The 23,226-nt window shown below is 34.4% G+C and overlaps 4 protein-coding genes across 5 annotated transcripts; 2 read left to right on the top strand and 2 right to left on the bottom strand.

The window, feature by feature from the left end:
* The first annotated feature begins 1,252 nt into the window (after positions 1–1,252).
* Positions 1,253–4,087, top strand: LOC105118308 (uncharacterized). The gene is made up of 3 exons (XM_011016230.1): positions 1,253–1,786; positions 1,890–1,955; positions 3,569–4,087. Exons 1-3 carry the CDS (start codon positions 1,421–1,423, stop codon positions 3,722–3,724), a joined length of 588 nt encoding a protein of 195 aa, XP_011014532.1. The 5' UTR covers positions 1,253–1,420; the 3' UTR covers positions 3,725–4,087.
* Positions 4,088–10,374: 6,287 nt separating this feature from the next.
* LOC105118307 (tubulin alpha-4 chain-like) lies at positions 10,375–12,866 on the top strand. The gene is made up of 4 exons (XM_011016229.1): positions 10,375–10,588; positions 11,081–11,315; positions 11,402–11,772; positions 11,974–12,866. Exons 1-4 carry the CDS (start codon positions 10,496–10,498, stop codon positions 12,628–12,630), a joined length of 1,356 nt encoding a protein of 451 aa, XP_011014531.1. The 5' UTR covers positions 10,375–10,495; the 3' UTR covers positions 12,631–12,866.
* A 241-nt stretch (positions 12,867–13,107) lies between these two features.
* LOC105118306 (uncharacterized) lies at positions 13,108–15,775 on the bottom strand. 2 transcript variants are annotated; one of them, XM_011016227.1, is made up of 5 exons: positions 15,441–15,775; positions 14,969–15,198; positions 14,832–14,855; positions 14,630–14,737; positions 13,108–13,517 (listed from the first exon to the last, which is right to left on the bottom strand). In XM_011016227.1, the coding sequence occupies exons 1-5, from the start codon at positions 15,649–15,651 to the stop codon at positions 13,395–13,397; spliced, it is 696 nt and encodes a 231-aa protein (XP_011014529.1). In that variant the 5' UTR covers positions 15,652–15,775; the 3' UTR covers positions 13,108–13,394. The 2 variants fall into 2 exon arrangements, with proteins under 2 accessions (XP_011014529.1, XP_011014530.1); XM_011016228.1 differs by lacking the exon at positions 14,832–14,855.
* A 2,174-nt stretch (positions 15,776–17,949) lies between these two features.
* LOC105118305 (pyruvate kinase isozyme A, chloroplastic-like) lies at positions 17,950–22,604 on the bottom strand. The gene is made up of 7 exons (XM_011016226.1): positions 21,950–22,604; positions 21,599–21,686; positions 21,280–21,464; positions 20,707–20,825; positions 20,048–20,291; positions 19,124–19,358; positions 17,950–18,433 (listed from the first exon to the last, which is right to left on the bottom strand). Exons 1-7 carry the CDS (start codon positions 22,472–22,474, stop codon positions 18,105–18,107), a joined length of 1,725 nt encoding a protein of 574 aa, XP_011014528.1. The 5' UTR covers positions 22,475–22,604; the 3' UTR covers positions 17,950–18,104.
* Between the last annotated feature and the right edge of the window lie 622 nt (positions 22,605–23,226).

Raw genomic sequence — 23,226 nt, 5'->3', positions numbered from 1 at the left:
TTTCTTTGATGGTATGAAACAGTAACAATATAGTATCATAAATAAAGAATTATTTTAAATAAAAATATTTTTTTTTCAAAATAAAATTTCACACACAAGTATTTTTTTAACATTTTTTATAGTAAAAAAAATTATCCACACATATAAGTAAATAAAATCAAGAATTGTGTAGGTTAATAAATGAAAAAAAATCATAAATAAAAATTAAAAAGAAAATAAAAAAATATCAAGAAATAGTTATAAATCAAAATATTTTATATTACAAAATAAAATATTTATCTTACCTTGTTTGCTAAATTATTAATTAAAATATTTTTTATTCAATCAAACAATAATATATATATATATTAAATTACTTGAATAAAATAAAATAAATAGCGGGTAAAACAATATATACATACATATAATATTATTTAAAAATAAATATTTATCCACGTTACAGCTATAATATAGTTTTTTCCCCTTAAAAATCAGAAAATAACTCAGTCTAGGCACAAGATAAACACCAAGCAACCTTGGCTCTACAGTCAAACTCCCCGCTAGGAGAGCTTCTCGCAAGAGCTAGCTACAGTTAAAAAAGAGCCAGCTACAGTTAATAAAACTTATCAATAAAAAATATTTTACTGTAAAAACAAATCTACACTACAAAAAAGTAAAAACAACTCAGGGCTCATTTCTCTACACTATCAAAACACAAAAAACATAAAAATAATATTTTTAGTTTAAAACGTAAAACAAACGGCACTTAAAAGATTTTAAATATTTATAAAACTATATTTTTTGTTCTATCGCGGGTCACCACATTAATTGATTCTTTTCTTATATATATATATATATACATATAAAATTATGGGGTGAAATTAAAGAAATTATTTAAAAAAATTAAAGTTTCAGTTATTTTTACTAAAATTATAAATATTTATAAAAAAAGACTGGGAAAAACATTTGCTCACCCCCTCCGCCACTATATATATATATATAAATTTTCATTAATATAATCAAACAATGAAAAATAATAAACGGGAGCTTTCAAACCATTCATTAACATTTTATTATTTTTACGCTATATTTTTCATATAAATTATTTTCCATGTTTTACATGAATTAACCTCCAAACCATGATTTTGAGCAAAAACAGTCTCATCTGTTAAAAAAGAAAAAGAAAAGAAAAGAAGAAAACATCAACAATGAGCCAAAAAAAAAGTTACAGGGAACTTCCACGCGGCATCTATTCGGAGCAGTTGCTGGAACAATCCCTTCACTTTTACCGTCACTTGACTGTAATCTCAATCCTCTGGACCGAGCCGTCATGGACTCAGAGTCACTGATACCTTTCTTGTCTCTCTCTGCAACCAACTCTTTCAAACATCCATCCATGCCTTGTAGCTGAAAAAATATGGCTAATCTTTAACTCACAGCTATGTCATCTACTGTCACCCACACCTTATCTCTCTCTCCTTTCTCTCCAAAAACACACCAAAACCGTCGCACTTTCCCTTCTCATCCAAAACTTGTTCTCCGTTTTCACTCTTCTAAATCACCTAATTCTCTTCTTCAAGCTTCAAGAAGAACCTCCAATTTAGATGATCCTCGAAATTGGAGCAGGTCGATCAACTCTGATTTCGCCGATGATCACGAGGACGACGGTGATGACGATGAAGCAGAGGAGGAGGATAGGAGTTTGGATCTGCTAATTAGGTTCATTTCAAATGTGTTCAAGAAGGTATCGAAACGTGCTAGAAAGGCCGTCCGGTCGGTTTTGCCTGTTCCTATATCTACTAAATTGGTAATCACTGTTAACCGGTCCTGTTCTTGAATTAGATGATGAAAATGAAGGGGAGTTATTTTTTCTTTATTGGATTAATTTGCGCGTTTTGTGGATTTTTTAGGTGGAATTTTCGGTGAATGGAGTTTTGTTGCTGGCGTTTTTGTGGGTTCTGAAAGCTTTCCTTGAGGTAATGCTAGTAATTGTAGATCATTTACTATTATTACCTTTTAATTTATCAACGTTACTTGTTGGTGTGGTTTTCAATTCTAATTGTTATAATCGCTGATATTAAGTTTTATTTAATGCCATATATGTACAACTCATCAAATATCTAACCTGATATTTGATTTGGAACATGCCTTTGTTATTAACTTTAGAGCAACCAAATGCTTATTGAAAACATTATAATGGTGAACTTCAGTTGCTGTTGTCCTGTCAGAATCTATAATTAGTTTCTTATGCTATTAAGCACAGTATTTGCTCCAGTGTGTGTTTAGAGTAAGCTTTGTAGAATCTAATGTGGATATTTAAGTGCAATGATGAAGCTGAATATATGTTGAATGTGAGTTGGAAACATGGAGGGATACCTTGGAGTCAAGAGGTGCCAAAGTATCTAGAATTAATGACAAGACAACAAAAGGGAGAGATAGCGATGCACAATGCTTTTAGAATTTCATTTTTTGTTTTTTCAGTTATTTTATTTTTTCCTCTTTCGTTTAGGAAATGAAATATTTTTCTCAATAATTTTATTTTTCCTAGTTTATTTGGTACTTTTATTGGTTTTCCTTTATTTTCAGGTTTTCTAGTTTGTTTAGGTGAGCTTTTGAGTTTATTTTAGGAGTTGTCTTTTAAAGAGGTAGACTACTTGAAAAGACATTCAATAATACAATTATAAATTAGGATTCTGTATGACAACTCTATTCGGTTTCAATTCTGTCTTTCCAGCTTGCTGTTTTTATTTTGTGTTTCTGTACGTGTCAGATAGGCAAAGTCATTGACCCAAGTGTTGGCAATGCATGCTCAACAGGCACATATCCACCCAATAATGTTGGTTATAACATCCTTTGGATATTAATGATAAACGATCTTCCAGTTTGAGCTCCAAGTAGAATGATTCAATTGTTTGTTATTCTACTTCAGTGTGCATGTCCTTTGCAGCTGTGTATGTCCTGGATATATTTATTCCCAAAATCATTGAAAATGGATTAGTTGAATTGTTGAAATTGCCCAATATTTATAGTTATTGGTGTTTGTCTCACTCTACGCCATTGGATGTTTGCTGTTCTATGTCCTGATAATGCACGCCCTTCTGGCAGTTTCTCATGTTGTTGCAACTTCTTGAACTAATCTGAACCAAGCTTGAGGTTTTGAAATTTTGAATTGTAAAGGAACCAAGAGTTTCTACCATCATTATTGAATTATGCTTTAAAATGAATCTCATTGATTAATCAAGCAAAGTACCACAATTAATGGCTTGGGTTAATGTTGAGTATGGTCAGTTAGACTTATCCAGTCCAGCCTTGAGTTCATGTACATGCAAATATTGCTGTAAGTAAACTGTGTCATAATATTCTATGATGGATACAGCAGTGCTGATTTGTGGGCATTCATTTCTAAGTTCTAGTTGTGGATGATTGCAGCTCCCCTGCCTTCCTCCCCAAAACAATCGGTAGTCTCTGAAAATGCAACCATGCTGGTTGGAATCATTGAACTGGACTTTATAAAATTTAAGATGGACTAGTGCCTGGATAGTTGTTGTATAATGTCATTCACCTTTCCGTGTTGGTGTTTGAAATGCAGGTGGTTTGCACCCTTGGAAGCATGGTGTTTGTAAGTATCTTACTTATACGAGGTATATGGTCTGGGGTAACCTATTTGCAAGAAAGGCGTAATCTTAGAATAAATGAACTTGATGATGACCATCGTGCATGGACTGGCACACAGCCAGCAGCTTAATTTTTTGTTCTTAGAGTTGGAAATGCAATTGTATTTTTCCCATTCATGAAGAATAAAAGCATCCTTGTAATCGAACTTCCCAAATCAAGGACGATGAAAAGCTTTCATCTGAAGGTTTCAGACATCAAAATAACCATTGCTGCAGTGGAAATAATCTACTCTTGTGAGGACGACTTCCTCCGTATAGACCCAGAATCCAGATCAGTGTTTCCGTGTAGATAGATACTGGTAGAGCAGTAGAAAACAACTAAAGAAAGAGATTGAATATGAATGTAAGGGGCAATCACCCCTTTTATATGTTCACAATGTAAACGCTAGCATGTGCTGATTAATATAAATGATAAAAATATTTGAGTTATTGATGAGGAACCAAAAAATTCAAGCAAGTGTTTATATATTAAATAATTGGATAATCTTTTGGTTTTAATAATTTGATTTATTTTTTTAATTAAGGTGGCTTAGTGCTTGTAAATCAAGGTGAGTGGTTAATTATTGGTACTTGTAAAAGGGGTTTTTTGGGTAGATTTAAAGACTTTTAGATATTTGATTAAATATGTTTTTGGAGAAAGTTAAATAATATTTCTAATTTTAGAAAGTGTTATTTTAAAAATATATATTTAATAGATAATGAAGTTTGAGAATTCTTTGTCAAGGTGGTTCAAGGGTGGGTTATATATAGCTTCTACGTAGAAACTTATTGAATCTAAAACTTGTCATATTGCTTGAATAACGTTGTTTATTTTTCTCCTTTTTTGATAATATTATTTAAGAATAAATATTACTTAGATAATATTAATGTTGATATAAATATAGTTACTCCTTACAAGATGTTTATACATTATCTCTTATATAATAATATTTATTTGATAAAAATAAAATATTTAGGGGACTTTTATACATCTAGAAATATAGGAAAAGTAAGATTTAAAATGTATCAAGTCAATAAAAAGGTCATTTATGATAGATAAAGAATTCGGTCCTTTATAATAGATAAAGAATTCTTATATAATGAGCTCTTTTCTGAGGTTGAATTTATAGGGTTGAGCTTTTTTTCCAAGCCAAACTTATAATATTGGGCTTTTCTCTTGTGCTAAGCCCATGAAAACTAAGTATCTAAGGTTGAGTCCATAGGGTCTGAGTTTTTTTCAAGATTAAGCCTATAGAGGTTAGGCTCTTTTTTAAAGCTGAGCTTATAAGAATTGAGTTTTTTTTCTAAGGCTAATCTTATAAGAGTTAAGTTCAAGTATGTTAAAACCGTGAATTTTTAGACTTTAAATGTATTTTTTAGGTATGTTAAATTTGAATTTATCAGTAGCCTCTCAATTTTTTGTGATATTTAAACACAAAAACTTTGTAAAAATACTTGGTATAATGAGTTTGTCGAATTTTTTTGTATGAGAAAAGGAATGGAAGCCTCAAGTGATATAAAAGAGAGATCGTTTGTAGGGGCATATATCATGGTTAAGAAAGAATTTCTAAACAAGTAGAGGGGAACCATAACAGAACCCATACTGAGAAATTTTTTCTAATGATAGAGAAAACCATGAAAGAAGAACCTATAATTAGAAATATTTCTAAGAGGCGGAGGAGATGTGTCCATGTTGTTGCATGTATTTTAAAAAATTTATAATGGGTAGAGGGAATGGATCCATGTCAATGCCTATATTTAGAAAAATTCCTAATGGGAAGAGGGAAACCTAATAAGAAAATCCTTGTTGATGCCTAAACTTAGAAAAACTTACAAGGGGTAAAGAGGATGGACCCATATCAATGCCTGTACTTAAAAAAAAATTCAAGAGGTGAAGGGAAACTTAAAGAGAGTTATGCTATTTCACTAGGGAGACTTTTGGTCCATCCATTGAAAAGTGGCTCGGGGGAACCCATGTTGACACCTGTATTTGGAAGAATTTATAAAGGGTAAAGGTGAATGATTCATGTCTACATCCATACTTAGAAAATTTTTCAATTGGTAAAGGAGATATAAGGGAAACCCAATAAGGGTAGTGCTATTACACCGAGGAGACCTCTCGCTTATTGACACGATCAAAAGATTGATGTCTTATCCCAAGTGCAGGAGTGTCGAAGTAATAAATAATCCGGCGAGACCGAGATTGAACCACATAGATGTTAACTATATAAAATTATAAATAATAAATGGAAAGGATTTAAAGAAAACTTTTGAGATGAAATATTGATGTAAGGATTAAACAAAGATACAACAATTGTCAAGGTTAGAGGATTCATTAATGGTATTTCAAATAAGTATAATATAAACTCTTTTTATTACTTAACTGGAAACCATACATAAAAGAGGTTCCAATCAAATTATAAATTATTAACATGATTATATTAAGTATCTTATTTGAGTAATGCTAATACTTGTAAAGATAGTCAGGTATTCATAGTGATAACTTATGTTAACAATATATCAAGATTCTTTCACAGCACAAATGTTAGTTATACTATACAGTAAGCTATGAAGTGTCAAGTATTTGTTATACTAAGGGTTATACAACACAAATCTAGATTAACCATTTAACAAGTAAGATATTAAGAATGAGAAAGATAACAAATACAAAATATGTTAGTATCAAATATTAAAATCTATGTTGAGTTTATATTATATTCATTCTTATACTATTAGTATACCATTTTCATCTTAAAAAATTAACTTAGCTAAACATCATAAAGAAGAAAAACATAAATGAACAATATAAGAATATAAACATGATATAAGTTAACTAAGTATAATAAATAAAATGAAAAGTATAAATAAGAGATTAATATAGCATAAAATAAAAATTGAAGATTACAAAATACAAAGAGAGATAGTGATCTTGATCTGAACACTAAAATGTCTAAATATATGGCAAATACCTTCTTTTATAAGCTAAAATTCAGAACTATTAATTTGATAATTAATTATAGAGTGGGTGGCCACCTCTTGACTTGGTGATAATCATTATCTTCTTGTTTGAACAAAATGTCATTGTTAATATCATAATTTGAACATGTAGTCTTCATGAAAGTTTTAGACACTTGTCTCACCTTTCCAACAAAATAAGAATGAGCTCATTTAGATTTCTAGAACTTGAGATATGGGCTGAACACTAAATAGTATATGGGCTGCATGATAGATTCCAACTTATCTTTTATTGTTATAATTTGAACTTGAAAACAACTGTTTTGAATCTTTAACTCTTATGAAAGTCTTAGACCTATATCTTAGCTTTTCATTCATATAAACTGGACCTAAATCCAACTTTTATAGCTCCAGTTATGATCCAATAATCGAATGGTGTTCCAATTTGAATTGATCAATATTTCTTCTTTAAACTTAGCCATCTTTTTGTCTTCTCAATTTCAATAGTCAAACAAATCAATCAATTCTTTAAATTGTGAAACATGCTTGCATTTGAAATGAATATTTATTATAAATTAAAAATATCTTATATTATTGTACTTGATATTATAAAACATGCTTAAGTTAAAGAATTTAATGACACTTTAAGTGCAATATGATAATATAAAATCTTGATAAAAATATACTTTTAAATATTAATCATCTATTTATTGGATAATGGTTTGGGGAACCCATATTGATTCCCATAATTGGAAAAAATTCTTAAGGGTGGAGGTAAACCCAAAAAGGATGATGCTATTGCACCAGGGAAACCTCTTGTCCATCCCTTAGAGAGTGGCTTAGGGGAATTAGTGTTGACACCTATACTTGGTAAAATCTCTAAGTGATGGAGAGGACAAACCCATATTTACTCTTGTACTTAGAAAAAATTATAAGGGTTGGAGCAGACAAACTTATAGAGATTTGTGCAGTTGCACTAGAAAGACTTTAAATACGTTCATTTCATTAAGAGTTATGCAATCATACTAGAGAGACTTCAGAACCATCTCTTCTAATGAGAGTTATGCTATTACACTAGGGAGGTTTCAGATCCATCCCTTCTAAAAAGAGTTGTGTAATCACATTAAGAAGGCTTTAGATTTATCATTTCCAAGAAAAGTTGTGCAATCACACTATGATGGTTAAACTAATCTCTTTCAAGGTTAATTATGCAATCGTACTAGGAAGATCGTGGTGACTCATTTTGAGGTAAATTATATAATCGCACTAAGAAGACTAAGTCAATCCCATCCTTGGAAGGTTGTAGGGCTATTGCCCAAGTGGATCCCTTTCTACTCCTTATTTAAGAGTTGTTAAAGTTTTGATGGAGCATATGTGCCAACAATTATAGGGAGGTCCATGACATGTTCCATTCTAGAAGTGTCTTAATTATTTGTCTTTGATGGTAATTAAAGATGTCAATAAACCATTTTTGGAAGAGTAATCAATGACTTTTTTTTATTAAGTTTCCATAAACGATTTTTGGAAGAGTAATCAATGACTTTTTTTTTTTTATTAAGTTTCCATAAACGATGTCAATTGATGAATATAGTGCATCGCGTTCTAAAATATTTTGAATTTTTTTTCTTTATATATATATATATATTTCATATCGTTTTGATGTGCTGATGTCAAAAATAATTTTTAAAAAATAAAAAACTTGATTTTGATGCATTTCTAAGCAAAAAACTCTTTGAACTGCCACCGCAATCCCAAATAAGCCATTTAAAGTCCTAAAAAATCAAAGTAGCTTGAGAATAAGGCTTATACGTTAAATAATTAGTTAATTTCTTGATTCTAGCAAAATGATTAATTCTCCTAAGTCAATGTAGTTATTGCTTAATACTTGTAAAAAATCACATTTGATAGACTTGAGGACTCTTAAATGTTTTAATAAGTATCTTTTTAGAGAGTAAAATGATATTTTAGAGCGAGATGCTGTGAAAATATACATGTAATAAAGAATAGAGGTTGTAAACCCTTTACCTAAGTGGTTCAAGTGGTATATATAGTCTTGAATGTTGTCATGTTGCTTGAATAGAGGGGTTGAAGTGTCATTTTCTTCTCATAACATTAATGAAAAATAAATACTCTTTATACAATATTAATGTTGATGAAAACATGCAGACTCTTAAAATAACTTTATACACTACCTTTTACACAACATTAATGTTGATAAAGATACAATGAGCTCTTAGAAAACTTTTATACACGGTATGAGAGAATGAGATTTAAATTATATTGGGTCATTAAAAAGATCTTTTATAATAAATAAATAACTTTTAGATGCTAAACTTTTTCCATGATTGAACCCGTTAAAGCTGAACTCTTTCCTAAAGTTAAGTCTATTTGGGTCGAACTCTTTTCTAAGGCTGAGCTAATGACATTAAACTGTTTTTTTAAACCGATTTCATAAGGGCTGAACTCTTTTCCAAGACGGAGCCCATGAGGGCTTATCCTAAATACATTGCCTTAGCCTATATATCTTTGGGCATTCAAAGAGTTTTTTTTAAGACTAATAAATTTGAATTTATCAATTATAAAATCCAAAGCACTATTATTGATATTTTGCATTTGTTAGAGTAAATTCTAAATAATTGGCAAATCCATTGCTATCACTATCATAATGAAGTGCAAATTCAATGCCTTTTATATGTATAAAAACTTTTTAGACATGTAAATCTAATAGTTAGAATTCAGAATATCACAATTTCAATTATATATAAAATGATGCATTTGTTAACTTTAATTTAGTTCCATTTGTTTTGCAACATTTTTCATTCTACTATCACATAATAAATAAATAACTTTTAGATGCTAAAATTTTCCCAGGATTAAACCCGTTAAAGCTGAACTCTTTCCCAAAGCTAAGCCTATTGGGGTTGAACTCTTTTCTAAGACTTAGCTAATGACATTAAGCTGTTTTTTTAAATTGAGTTCATAAGGGCTGAACTCTTTTCCAAGACAGAGCCCATGGGGGCTTATCCTAAATACATTGCTTTAGTCTATGTATCTTTGGGCATTCAAAGAGTTTTTTTTAAGACTAATAAATTTGAATTTATCAATTATAAAATCCAAAGCACTATTATTGATATTTTGCATTTGTTAGAGTAAATTCTAAATAATTGGCAAATCCATTGCTATCACTATCATAATGAAGTGCAAATTCAATGCCTTTTATATGTATAAAAACTTTTTAGACATGTAAATCTAATAATTAGAATTCAGAATATCACGATTTCTATTATATGTATGAAATGGCGCATTTGTTGACTTTAATTTAGTTCCATTGTTTTGCAACATTTTTCATTTTAATATCAGCCAACAAAATTTGGGCATTCATGATAAAATGGGTTTTGTTTTCCTCCTCCTCCTCCTCTTTTTTTTTCTAAGTAATATTTTGAAAATGCACCAAAAATAAAAAAGACAGCGCATTGGTCCCCTAAATATGGACCGGAAAAAGCCATTTACAGGTCACAACCAAACAGGCCCAGATAAGGTCCACCCACGTCCAGGCTGATCCACCCTTCCTGCCTTCCTCCTTTCCTTCCAATTGAATGAAAGCCTAGCCTCGAGCGGCAAGATTTGAAAATACAATTGAAAGGGACGAAAAACCTAACTATAGTTAATACATACACAATGAAAATACACCACGTCAGCAATCATTGCCGTATGTTGCCCTATCTTAACCAACCCCAGTTAAAAAATCCCCAAATGTCTGTCCTATAAATGACCATCACCGAAGTCCATCTCCTGCAAAATCTTCCCCAGAAGGCGTCTTGATAAACGCTTTCGTTCCAAATCTCCTTCTTTCTTCCATCAGATCTACTTTGTTTCTTGTTTTCTTTCGTCTCTTAATCACAGCGAAAATGAGAGAGTGCATTTCGATCCACATTGGTCAGGCTGGTATTCAGGTCGGAAATGCCTGCTGGGAACTCTACTGCCTCGAGCACGGCATCCAGGTATCTTTCGATAGATCTGTCAATTCTGGTTTCATATCTTCCAACATTCTGTAGATCTTATACTTTGTACATTTACACATTTGCTTTTGTGCTTAAATCTCGAGTTTTATATGTGTTTTTGCTTGGATTTGCGGATTGTTGTTTGGTTTTAGTTAGATCTAAACTTCACCAGATGTGAAAATATGTTTTCGATTTTTGGGTTTGTTTGCTTGGTTTCCATTGGATCTGTGGGTTTTCATTCACATTTTGGTCATCTTTGTTTATCATTTCTTTCAAATTTGTTTGATATCTCTAGATCTAAGTTTAGTTCTTATTGTGTATCGATCTTTCTTATATCTAAATGTATATCTTTGCAAACGAATGCTTGAATCGTAAAGTCTTATTTTTGAATATTATGTATATTCCACTAAATATTATTCGAATATGAGTAGTTTTTTTTGTATTTATTATTGATATGAATTGCTGATAAATGTCTGTGCGTTACTTCTGTAGCCTGATGGCCAGATGCCAAGTGACAAGACTGTTGGTGGTGGAGATGATGCCTTCAACACCTTTTTCAGTGAAACTGGTGCGGGGAAGCACGTCCCACGTGCCGTCTTTGTAGATCTTGAGCCCACTGTCATTGATGAAGTCAGACCCGGAACTTACCGCCAACTTTTCCACCCTGAACAACTCATCAGTGGCAAGGAAGATGCTGCCAACAATTTTGCCCGTGGACACTATACCAGTAAGTGTCATATGTTGTTTGTTCGTTTCCCTATTTTCTATAGACTTGTGAGTTTATGATTCTAATGATTGTCTTTATTGTTTCAGTTGGCAAGGAAATTGTTGACCTATGCTTGGACCGTATCAGAAAGCTTGCTGACAACTGCACTGGTCTGCAAGGTTTCCTTGTATTCAATGCTGTTGGTGGTGGTACTGGATCTGGTCTTGGATCCCTTCTCTTGGAGCGTTTGTCTGTTGACTATGGAAAGAAATCCAAGTTGGGTTTCACTGTCTATCCATCTCCTCAGGTTTCTACATCTGTTGTTGAGCCCTACAACAGTGTCCTTTCAACTCATTCCCTGTTGGAACACACTGATGTGGCTGTGCTTCTTGATAATGAAGCCATCTATGATATCTGCAAGCGCTCTCTTGACATTGAACGACCCACCTACACCAACCTCAATAGACTTATCTCTCAGGTATATCATATACTCGTGCTTGGGATGCTTTTGTGGATTTATTGATGCTCGGAATGTAATTGTATGTATCAATAATAATGCGAGGTGTAATGGTTTACATGGTCTTTGATATCGAATCAAGTTCAAAAGGAAACCTCAATTCTGTAGCTGTCGCAAATTTGAAGATGGTACTTAACTGACCTTTTTGAATGGCAATTGCAGGTCATTTCCTCCCTGACTGCTTCTCTGAGGTTTGATGGTGCTTTGAATGTGGATGTCACTGAATTCCAGACCAACTTGGTTCCCTACCCTAGAATCCACTTCATGCTTTCCTCCTATGCACCCGTTATCTCTGCTGAGAAAGCCTACCACGAACAACTCTCTGTTGCTGAAATCACCAACAGCGCCTTTGAACCTGCATCTATGATGGCTAAGTGTGATCCTCGCCATGGCAAGTACATGGCCTGCTGCCTGATGTACCGTGGTGATGTCGTGCCTAAGGACGTTAATGCTGCAGTTGCTACCATCAAGACCAAGCGTACGATTCAGTTTGTTGACTGGTGCCCCACTGGATTCAAGTGCGGTATCAACTACCAGCCACCCACAGTTGTTCCTGGTGGTGATCTTGCCAAGGTCCAGAGGGCTGTGTGCATGATCTCCAACTCCACCAGTGTTGCTGAGGTGTTCTCTCGCATTGACCACAAATTTGACCTCATGTATTCCAAGCGTGCTTTCGTTCACTGGTATGTTGGTGAGGGTATGGAGGAAGGTGAGTTCTCCGAGGCTCGCGAGGATCTTGCTGCCCTCGAGAAGGATTATGAAGAGGTGGGTGCGGAATCAGGCGAGGGCGACGATGAAGACGGCGAGGAGTACATGTGAGGTGCTGCATTACCTGCTTCTCCAATGAAGTGCTTGACACTTTTATACGAGTCGTTGTTTGGCAGTGCCATGTGTCCTGTTCCAAGGGTGTTTAAGGAACCCTATTATATTTTAAGCTACTGCGACATGTTTCCTATTCTATATGGAACGTGATCCAGTGGATTGAGCCTTTTTCAAGCACTGTGGCATTAGGAGGCTTTTAAGCATACAATAAAAGGAGTGTTTTTTGGATTTCAGATTTATTTGATTCTACACCTCATTTGAATTGATGATGCAACCATTTTTTTTTTTTTTAATTTTCAGTTGAGAAACATAATTAATTATTCATTTCAGGTAACACAACTCCTTATAATTCATTTGGGAGGGAGAAAGACTTTATAAAGTCAACTCAAATTTTCACGCAACCACGTCGACCCTCAACGATTTATAAAAACTAGATGTTTAAAAATGTATGAAAATAAATATCATCAACATGAATTAAGATAACTAATGCTCATATATATAAATACATTCTGCTGCGCGCACTTAAATTGCATGTTACATGCACGACAGGAATCTAATGGTTACAAGTCATACTCCGAGATTCAAACACTTCTGCAATGAGACCAAGAACATCTTTCCTGTCATCCCAGCAAGCAACTGGAAATTGAGAATATTGTGACATGCTGGAGATCCAATTGTTGATAGCATATACAACGATAAATAATTAACCAGGGCAGACAGAATATCAAGGAACTGGTTTTACAAAAGCTTTTTTTGGTGGTTCATTTTAAACTAGGAGCTGTTTGAGACATTCTTTCATCTTCCAGCAGTTCATATGGATCGATATGTTGTGGTGGCGAGGTTGGCGCATCGCTTCCATCGTGGACGAAACTTGACCCAAAGCACTGTCCAGGAAAAGAGGAAACATATCAGTAACTAGATTCCATGACACACAAATAAGAGTATGTTTGTTTAAAAGGCGCGCTGCTCTTGAAAAACATGAAATTCACGCTTTCTGTGAGAAACATATTCTAAGTTATGCACAACCAATTCGATGTCAGGGACTATTTGAGTCTCTCTAAAGCATCAACAGCCAATATCAGATTTACTAAGCACAAAACGATGAGAATAAGAGAAGCTAGCTGGGAACAGAAGTGAAGGTCACATGAAGATTTACAAGGCTATATAAATGCCAAAATCTCAACCACCTTCAATTCAAACTCGAATCAAGCTTCCAAAGATATGGCCCCCATTATGGCTATAAAAGAATGTATGTGACATCATGCAGTATTACCAAGAAGTGGACTTGCAACTCGATAGAGAAAAAAATTATCCACTCCTTGCCTTCCCTATAATTTTTCTGTTTTTTTTTTTTCCAACCTAGTAATACAATGTTCCAAAATTGAAATAGAGGGTTAAACCAGCAGGCATCCAGCTCCAAAAAAAAGAAAAAAGAAAAAAAAAGATCAACAAGTAATTGCTGCAGTATAAGATGCCTAATATTCTTAGCTATAGAGCAAACTACATGATTGTTAGATTTGATGTTATGCCAGTAGTTTGCTGAGTCTTCCTCAACAACATGTCATGAACCACATTCGAAGAAATATTTCATGTTCCGCTACCTTTCTTGTTTGTGTATATAAACTGAGTCTGATCTCATGGCCAAGCGATTCCTATGTATAATCATAATAATGGCAACTTGTAAAACAAGTATACATACACAGAGTCCAAACAGAAACACATTACATCACAGTACCACTTTCAGATCTCAAATCTCAATACACCACATAACTTGATCACCTTCCACCAAAAAGCATATCTCAAATAGCTGAATAACATGTCAGTGTAGAAATAATGATAACGGAATTGGCACTGATCCACAGTACAATCTATTTTTAGAAAATAAAAATACCTTAACCTAATACAGCACCAGGTTCGGACAAAGAAGCGATGTCTGAATTGGCAATGATCCGTGGTAACATATAACAGACAAAGGCGTGGCAGAAAGATAACTTACAGAGTAGAGAGCAGAAAAAGATGCAACAATTATGAGAATCAATGGCCAAAATCCCAAGAAGAAAGCTCCTCCAATTGTAAGCAGAAGTTTAGCCCGAGGAACTAATCCCTGGAACGAAGGAAAAATGTAAGCCCGTCTTAGCACACCTGAGCTTAGATGTGCAAGGAATAACCTTTACATATAGGTAAGGAAGTATACACACCAAATAATTCTCCCACGATTGTAGCTCAAGTTTTGGCATGGCATGGTTAATAGAACATTCAAGCAATTCTTTGACAAATAAGCAAATGGAAAAACAGACTTTGAGAAATAAACAAAGAGCAAAGAAACAAAATTAACCTCAAGTCCTTCACTATTAAGAGCCATTGATTTCTCCCTTTGATTAGACAGACCTTTATCAATTTCAGTTGATACTGAATTTCTTTTAGAGAAACCCCAGTCTTCCTCTCCAATTTTCATTTCATCTTCCACTCCATAATTGCCTCTATTGGTCTCTTCAAGCAATGAAGTCGGAGTCATACCCCTCCTCTTCAGTTCCTTCATAAACAATGATTCCGGTGGCTCTTCCCCTAAAAAAAATAAATACAAAAACCCTCTTCACCAAGCAAACACCTCCTCTTCAGTTCCTTCATAAACAATGACTCCGGTGGCTCTTCCCCTAAAAATAAATACAAAAACCCTCTTCACTAAGCAAACCCACAAACAAATAACATAAAATATTAACAAAAAGTTACTATCTTTTTAATATATAAGAACACAAAAAACCAATAAAGTTCGAAACTTCGACACGAGTATCAAAAACCGAACTTGCCATTTCTTTTATTATTGTCTTCTTCTCGGACTGAGCAAAAGACCTTAAACTTTTTCTGTTCCTCATAATATCTTCTTGAGCTGCCATAGAAAGTTCTCAACTTAAGAGTTGTTTTCCTGGAATTTGATTTCCCACGAAAGTTTTTTGACGGGGAAATGGAGAGTGGAGGGAGAGTTGATTTGATAAGCCATTCTGAGGTGGCGTTTGGCATCAAGAGAATGAGTCTATAAGTAATGAGAGCAACTTTTCAAAGAGAGAAGATAAAATAAAATAAAATCAGAAGAAGAAAAGTTTTGTGTTCGTTTCTAGGGAAACGAAGGCAAAGTGGTGAAGGCAAGAGTGGGTTTCGGTTGCCAGTGTCAAACGAGTAGGCGTATTTTAGTGAGTAGGTGTAATGTGGAACTAACGTGCGAAGAAGTGACGTGTCTGTTGGTTGGCTTTTGTGGCCAGGAAGTAGGGTGAAGCACACGTTTTGTGGAATAGGAATGGCCACACAATTTACTCTTCACTTTGGATATGAAAGGGTTGTTATGTTTCGTTTTAAAAATATTTTAAATTTTATTTATTTATTTTAAATTAATATATTTTTAATATTTTTAAATTATTTTAATATGCGGATATTAAAAATAAAAAAACTATTAAAATACATTTCAGTATAAAAAATCATTTAGAAAACAATGATAAATATATACCGTCAAACTCCAAAAAAGCCAATAATAAAAAAATAGAAATAATATATTAAAATCAAGGGTTTTCATTTACTGTTTAGAAACTTGAAGAACAGAGAGAAGGGATTAGCTATGAAAATCATGATTTGTGAGCGTGTAAGACAATGATTAAGTCAATTGTGAAAAGAAAAAAATGATCAAGTCAATAATTGTTTGGTTCTCACTCTTTTCCCTTCCTGTGCTTGATCCTTGACAGGATTCATTTCCCTACAAACATGAACTGAGGGTAAGCAGGAGGCCATGGTATTTCGCAGCAGGTTATTTTCCTCAGGTGTCACATGCTTATCTCATATCTACTACGGTTTCTGATACAACCAAATATGTAAGGTAAGGAATCTAGTAAAGATAAAGAGTCTGATATTATCTGCAACAGTCATTACTCTGTTATTGTCTTGGAGTACATATATATATATAGACACACACACTCTTAAGCTTTTTCCACCATGTACTTGTGGACATGAGTGGTGAGCTGACCTAGAGTTATTGCACCCTGAATATAGGGTAAAATAAGTACAATATCTAATCATTTGTCTAGATTTGCTTCAAATGTCACCAAACATTTGTCAGAAGAATCATGGCATACAAGAATTTGGAGGCAACAGCTGAAACACTGAATTTTGTGTCTCTGGCCTCATTCAAACTCCAAGCCTTTTGTGGTAAAGTTGATGCAAAACACTGGTTCGTCACTAATTTGCTTGATTAGTTCACAATCACGGAGTTGTTTCTTCTCCATGTAAATACATGAAGGAAATGCTAAAGGTTCCATAGAAGTTACTTTTCATGTCTAAGAAATGCAGGATAGTGACTGCTATTTTTTCAAAAAAAATTTCGCCCATGCTACTTTGAAAAAAAATCTCTAATCCAAATTCAAACAAAGTTTGAAACTTAATGAAGCTGAACTGCATATATGATTGATTTTTGACAGGGAAAGAGAGGAAGTCAAACTTCACGGAACTTTCTACATTGATAACCGAGTGTCATATAGAGAGGAATAAATTCATAATTCACGTCTTTCACGCACAGGATTACACAAGTTATATTATAATCTTTGTTATGTAGCGTAATTATTGGAGAATTTGATTCATGTATACGCCAAGGAAGAGCTGGTTACTGATGATGAAAAAAAAAAAGAAAAAGAAAAAGAAAAAATAAAAAGGAATCTTTCAATAAAAAAAAAAAAGAAAAAGAAAAAAGAAAAAGGAATCTTTCAATAAAACAGAAAGTTTTTTGTTGTTTCCAGCCGCTTGAGCCTCCAGACGGCTGGAAATGTTACAGCCGCTTGGCCTAGCCTAAGCAAAGTGGCTGGAATTTTCTAGTTAGAAATTCCACTTAAACATGGTGTTTGCTTTGCCCTGCATACCTTTTTTTCATGTACAAATTACTTTATACAAACTTGTTCCTCAAAGAATTTATAAGAGTTTCTCTACACACGTAGTGACTTAAACATGAGAGTTTCTTGTTCCTCGCTAACTGAAAAAATTATTTTTTGTCATGACTTTCTTGTAGTTCATGTAGGGCCATAGTCTGAAACCTAAATAAAACTTGCAAGTTTCTGCCATCAAACAAGTAATTCCATAAAACTATTTATATGCTAACTGTATGGATGGCTTTCAGAAACGTTGTGCTAGAAAGCCTGTTATGACCAGGCAATATCTTTCTTGCAAGTTCCCAATAGCCTACAAATTAGCAGTGAATGGCGGGGCTATACATAAAGGATCCAACTCTGATTCACATGTAGACAAATAGACGCCGAATATAGTTTGGATGATATGGACAGGACATGTATAGTTCACACCACTTGGTGGATTTCTTGTATTGTCTATTTTCGATTACCGAACTCAGTCTTGACAGCATATTTTTCTTGCAGAAAAAAGATCAAAATAAAGCCTTTGTGTTCACTTATGTTCTAAACAGTATTCAGAAAGGAGTAATTCTCCTAAACAATGGTCTTCACCTGGATTGATTGGAAAGTCGTTGAAGTTGCATGTGTTGGAGTTAAATCTGAGACCAGCAGAACAGCATCTCCCTTTTTTATCATCCCCTTTGTTCTTATCAGATCAATGGTTTTTGAGATGTTGGCTTCCATATCATCTGATAAATCAACAAGAAGTGGGATAACTCCCCACTGCAAATTCAAAGCCATCCGAGCATTATTGTCACTGGTAAACGCAAATATGGGAGGGTAGGGCCGGTTGCGAGATAAAAGTGATGCCATTTCACCATGCTTTGTGTACACAAAGATAGCGTCTACACCAAGGTTGTTAGCTGGAGAACAAAAACACCAAGGTTGTTAGCTGGGGAACAAAAACACCGGCATAAATTCCAAATAGTCATGGCCTGGATATTTTGGAGTGATACATCAAAAGTTAATACCATGTGTGTGCTTATATGTCCAAAAGATGAGGAAAGACCACGCATTAATGATTGATGAAGTACATTTGTTAGCATATTTCACTGCACTTCTACAAAAACCCAAAGGGTTCCAATTGCTTACATATCTGGTATTTTTAGGGATGGCAGCACGCAGAGAACAACTAAAACACACATTTGGTCATCAATGAAACTACAACTACAAATCCCATGCCATCTCCAGTTAACCATCTTATGCATAGAGAATATGAAGTTTTTGGAAATCTCCAAGGCATTGCTTCAAGTTACAATTTGACTGAAAGATTCGTCAAGGTGCTACACAAAAGCCAACTCAACACATCAATTGACTTGTGGCTCAGTATTGTCCAAGTTTGAATGATTATGTAATTTTGTAAGGAAAGCTATTGTTTCATCAATGGATTTCCACAGTTTATAGAGAATGTTAAGAGGACACCTTTTGTTATAAAAAAAAAAGGGTGAAAAGATATTTAGAGAAAAGGATTAGCATCTGTCATGACATCCATCCAATTGATGCTTCACAATGAAAGTACTAAAATGTAAGTGAAGGTTAAAGGAAAATCATACCCATTTGAACAGCACAATTGCATATTTCTTCAGCAATGCAATCAGACAACGTATTGCCCAGCTGACTGTTATGAAGTGCACTCTGTCGGTTTTCCTCATGACTCCATAGTTCCATTCGACTGCTGACCATCTGCAAGACAGAAAGAGCCTTCTGCCCATGTAATCCAATAGCTGATTCACCAGACAGCATCAGTGCATCTGCATACTGTCGAACTGCTTCAGACACATCTGCCACCTTTTCAAATAAAAGAAGGCAGTAAAACAAGACTATATATTGTTTTTCTTTACAGAAAGAAATGCACGTTCCCTTTAGAACAGAACAGCTCCTTAGACAAGACAGTTTAATCTCATGAATAGAAGTCTCAACTGCATAACCCTACTGTTCCTCTCAATCCAATCATTCCACATTCAGATTAATGGGACAGCGATCCAAGTTCATGCCATGTCTAACAAAAAGCAGCTTCCATCATTCCATGAGATGCAATACTGGGAAGCCACACTGTTTAATTCCAGACTACATCGAAAGGAATTTCAAAGATCTCTCACGACCAAACAGTGAATTAAGGTGTTTCCTTTTTTTTTTCACTTCTTTATCTGACTTTGTAGATCCCACACTGTTTAATTCCAGACTACATCGAATGGAATTTCAAAGATCTCCCACGACCAAACAGTGAATTAAGGTGTTCCTTTTTTTTCACTTCTTTATCTGATATTGTAGATGTATATAGAAATTTTCCTTTTGTCCTCTAGTGTAGAGCTTTTAAACCGGTTGTGTAAGGTTCGAATGCTTTGGCTTTCTATTCTCAAGAAAACACCTTGTAAAAAAAAATGTTTAGATGTTTCTCTCTCCCTCCAGAAAAAGTGTCCCCCTATGCTACTATAAGATATTAATTTGCAATTACAACAGATGTTGTCAAATAATACCTCAGCACGTGTTGGAGTTGGGCATTCGACCATTGATTCAAGAAGTTGAGAAGCAATAATTACTGGCTTGTTCAGCTGCCTACATAAACGAGTTACATCCTCTTGGACTGTTGGAATCTGTTCAAGTGGAACTTCAACTCCTAGGTCACCACGAGCCACCATGATTCCATCAGATGCCTCTACAATTTCTTCCAATTTCTGAAGAGACTCCAAGGTCTCAATCTTTGCCAGTACTCTTATTAATCTGTAAATGACAGCAATGTTCAAGTTTCATACTTCGTTTTCCAGAAGATACTAAATAGAAGGGGAAAAACAATTATATCTATGTTGTTATCTAACTTTGTATAATATAGGACATAGATAAACACCATTTCACAAATATGGCAACGTAATATTAGCTAAATCAAGGCAGATATAACTTTTAACGAGAAAGAAAAAAGAGGATGTTGGAAAAGAGGGGGCGGGGAGGAGAGTGGGGGGAGGATTCTGCACAAACAAGGTTCCGGTATGGTTTCAGAAACTATTTGTCATTCTGTAAAAGAAAACCTATAATTAGTCCAAGTCAAATACATTATATTATTGGAGACAAATGAAAAGAGGAAAGGAAATTTTTATGTGGGCAATTACATGAGATCTCAACTTGGTGAATGTGTTCTTACTTGGACGATTTGGCGGAGAGATAATTCTTCAGATTCTTGACAGAATTGGCATCATTTACAAAGGACATGGCAATAAAATCAACACCTTCAGAAACTCCGAAATCAACATCTGCCCAATCCTGTACGTTCAATGAGTATAGATGAGAAATTTATCAGAGCATGAAACCAAGATTTCATCTAAGTCTGATTGAGTTTGAAATCTAATGAATTTGAGGAAGTGATGCTACTTGCTCGCCAAATTCCATCAAGGAAAGTATGTGATGATTTTTGTTAAGGGACAATAAGGATTATAATGTGGAGAGCCTATCCTTCTATTTTCCTTTCAGTGAATCTAAGAACTTCATCATATAGGTCCCTGGAAAGTGATAGAAGTATGCTAGGTTTTCTGTAGTGCTAAGTATGCAAATTGCAGAATCGCAATTTTGATCTAGTGTTTCAGACTTGAACAATCTAATTTACACTGTAAAGGTACTGAATTTCTTGGATTTTGAGACATGCAAGCAAAACAGGTAGCAGACTGCGAAAGTTGAAATAGTGTAGTCAATATATGCTGTTGAGAGAGGAGAATAAAACCTTTATTGATAGAGTTGGAAGACCGTGATAGGAAAGCTTCCCATCCCTCCAGAAGCTTAACTTGGCTAGAGGAAGGAATAGACCAGGATCCGTGCACTTGCAACGCAAATCATTCCCCATCCTTTCAACGACTTCAAACTTCGCCATTCCACCATCAATAACCAGTTCATCACCCACCATGATGCCTGCCGATTATTCAATTCTATTGAGATAAATTGAAATAAAGCAATGGTATCATTTTGTAATTTCTTATAAAACATATAAAAGAAAAAAAACTGAAGGATAAGTGACCCAGTGAACAAGAAGATAAATTCACCACCTTCAGAGAAGCGTTCGTAGTTGGCTTGCACAGTGAATGGACGAGAACCCTCGAATTTTTTAGCTGTAAAAACCCAAACTGAACCTTCCTGGTGCCCAAGTAAAACCAAAAATCCATCGATTACAACAAATTCATTTCAACAAATTATTATTATAATCCAAGATTATAAATAGTCTATAGTCATGTTTCTCCATAATGAAAGGGAAACTACATACTGGGTTCTAGTGACGCTGCATTCTACTCATAATTCTCCTGAAGTAACAGCTACAAGAAAAATGTCCACACCACACCAATAACATGGAAGAGAGAGAGAGAGAGAGAGAGAAAAACAATGCGATTCTAATTAGATACCTCTGCTTTGATAGAGGAAGGAGCTCCATGATCCACTACATGAATCAGACTGCCTTCAGTATCAATCATAACCGAAACAAAAAAACCTTTCTCCTCATTCAACTTCTTGATTTTCCTAATAACATCACGGTGCCACTCTCTTGTGTTATGACACATATTAAGCCTAGCCACATTCATCCCTCCCATAGCCAATCTCTCCAAATCCTCCAAAGAACAACAAGCAGGGCCTATAGTACACACTAACTTCGTCTTCCTTATCCCCAAGAACCCTTTTTCTCTCAACTCTCTCTCTGCCACCACATCAAACCCCAGATCCAAGTTCACCTCATAACTCTTCAATCCCTTTAAACCAGCTTCTGCTGATGCTTTTACTGCGATCTTGTCTTCACTTTTCAGCTTCCTTTCATTGCAAGAAATTACCCCACCAGATATACCCACTGCTTTTCCTAGAACCTTTTTGCTCGAATCAAAAGTTGGGCTCTTTGCAAAGACCTTTTGAAGCACTGAATCACTAGAAACTGCCATGGCTTATTTTGAGTGAAAAACAAAGTTTAGTTTTTTAGAACAAGATTCAATTTTGAAAGTCAAAGATTAAAACTTTAGGACAGGTACATTAACACCGACCCTTCGCACGGGAAAGTGACGGGGACAGGGTGTGCACATTTTTTTTTAAAATTTAAAATCAACAATCTAGCATTAGAAACAGAGGAGCACAATCGAACTAGTTTTCATTTGCGAGTTTTTTAAAAATAACAAGAGAAAACTAGAGTATTTAAACAAGCAATAAGAAGGAAATTTGATTTTTTAGAAATAGCATTCCAATTTTTAATTTAGAGTAAAGTTCCTTTTTAAAAAAACTGCAGTTATCATTCATGGTTTTTAAAAATCTTTTATGGATGTGCTATTATCAAAATAAAATTAAATAAAATTCTGGCAGTGCTTTATCTCAAAACTTTCTACTCCTATGTTAGTTTGGAAAAACCACTTGAACTATAAGAGCTAACAGATATGTTTTCCATCCATGACATTTTTCTCTTCAAACGACTCTTTATTTTAGCTCTGTAAACAATACACATCGTATATAACACTCTTCAATTAGTGTGGAAGTGATTGTAGCAATGTTGGTCATGGAAAAAGGAAAGATAGGAGGGTTCATTAGAGCTTGCGATTTGGGTGATTGTAGCAATGTTGGTCGTGGAAAAAGGAAAGATAGGAGGGTTGATTAGAGGTTGCGATCTGGCTGGTGTTGGGGTGGTTTTGTGTCGGTGTGAAGATGA

This window comes from Populus euphratica, unplaced genomic scaffold, assembly GCF_000495115.2.
Source record: "Populus euphratica unplaced genomic scaffold, PopEup_1.0 scaffold1870.1, whole genome shotgun sequence".
In the NCBI taxonomy this organism is placed as follows: Eukaryota; Viridiplantae; Streptophyta; class Magnoliopsida; order Malpighiales; family Salicaceae; genus Populus; species Populus euphratica.
The sequence above is the reverse complement of the archived record's forward strand: the minus strand, read 5'-3'. Positions and strand labels throughout refer to the sequence as shown.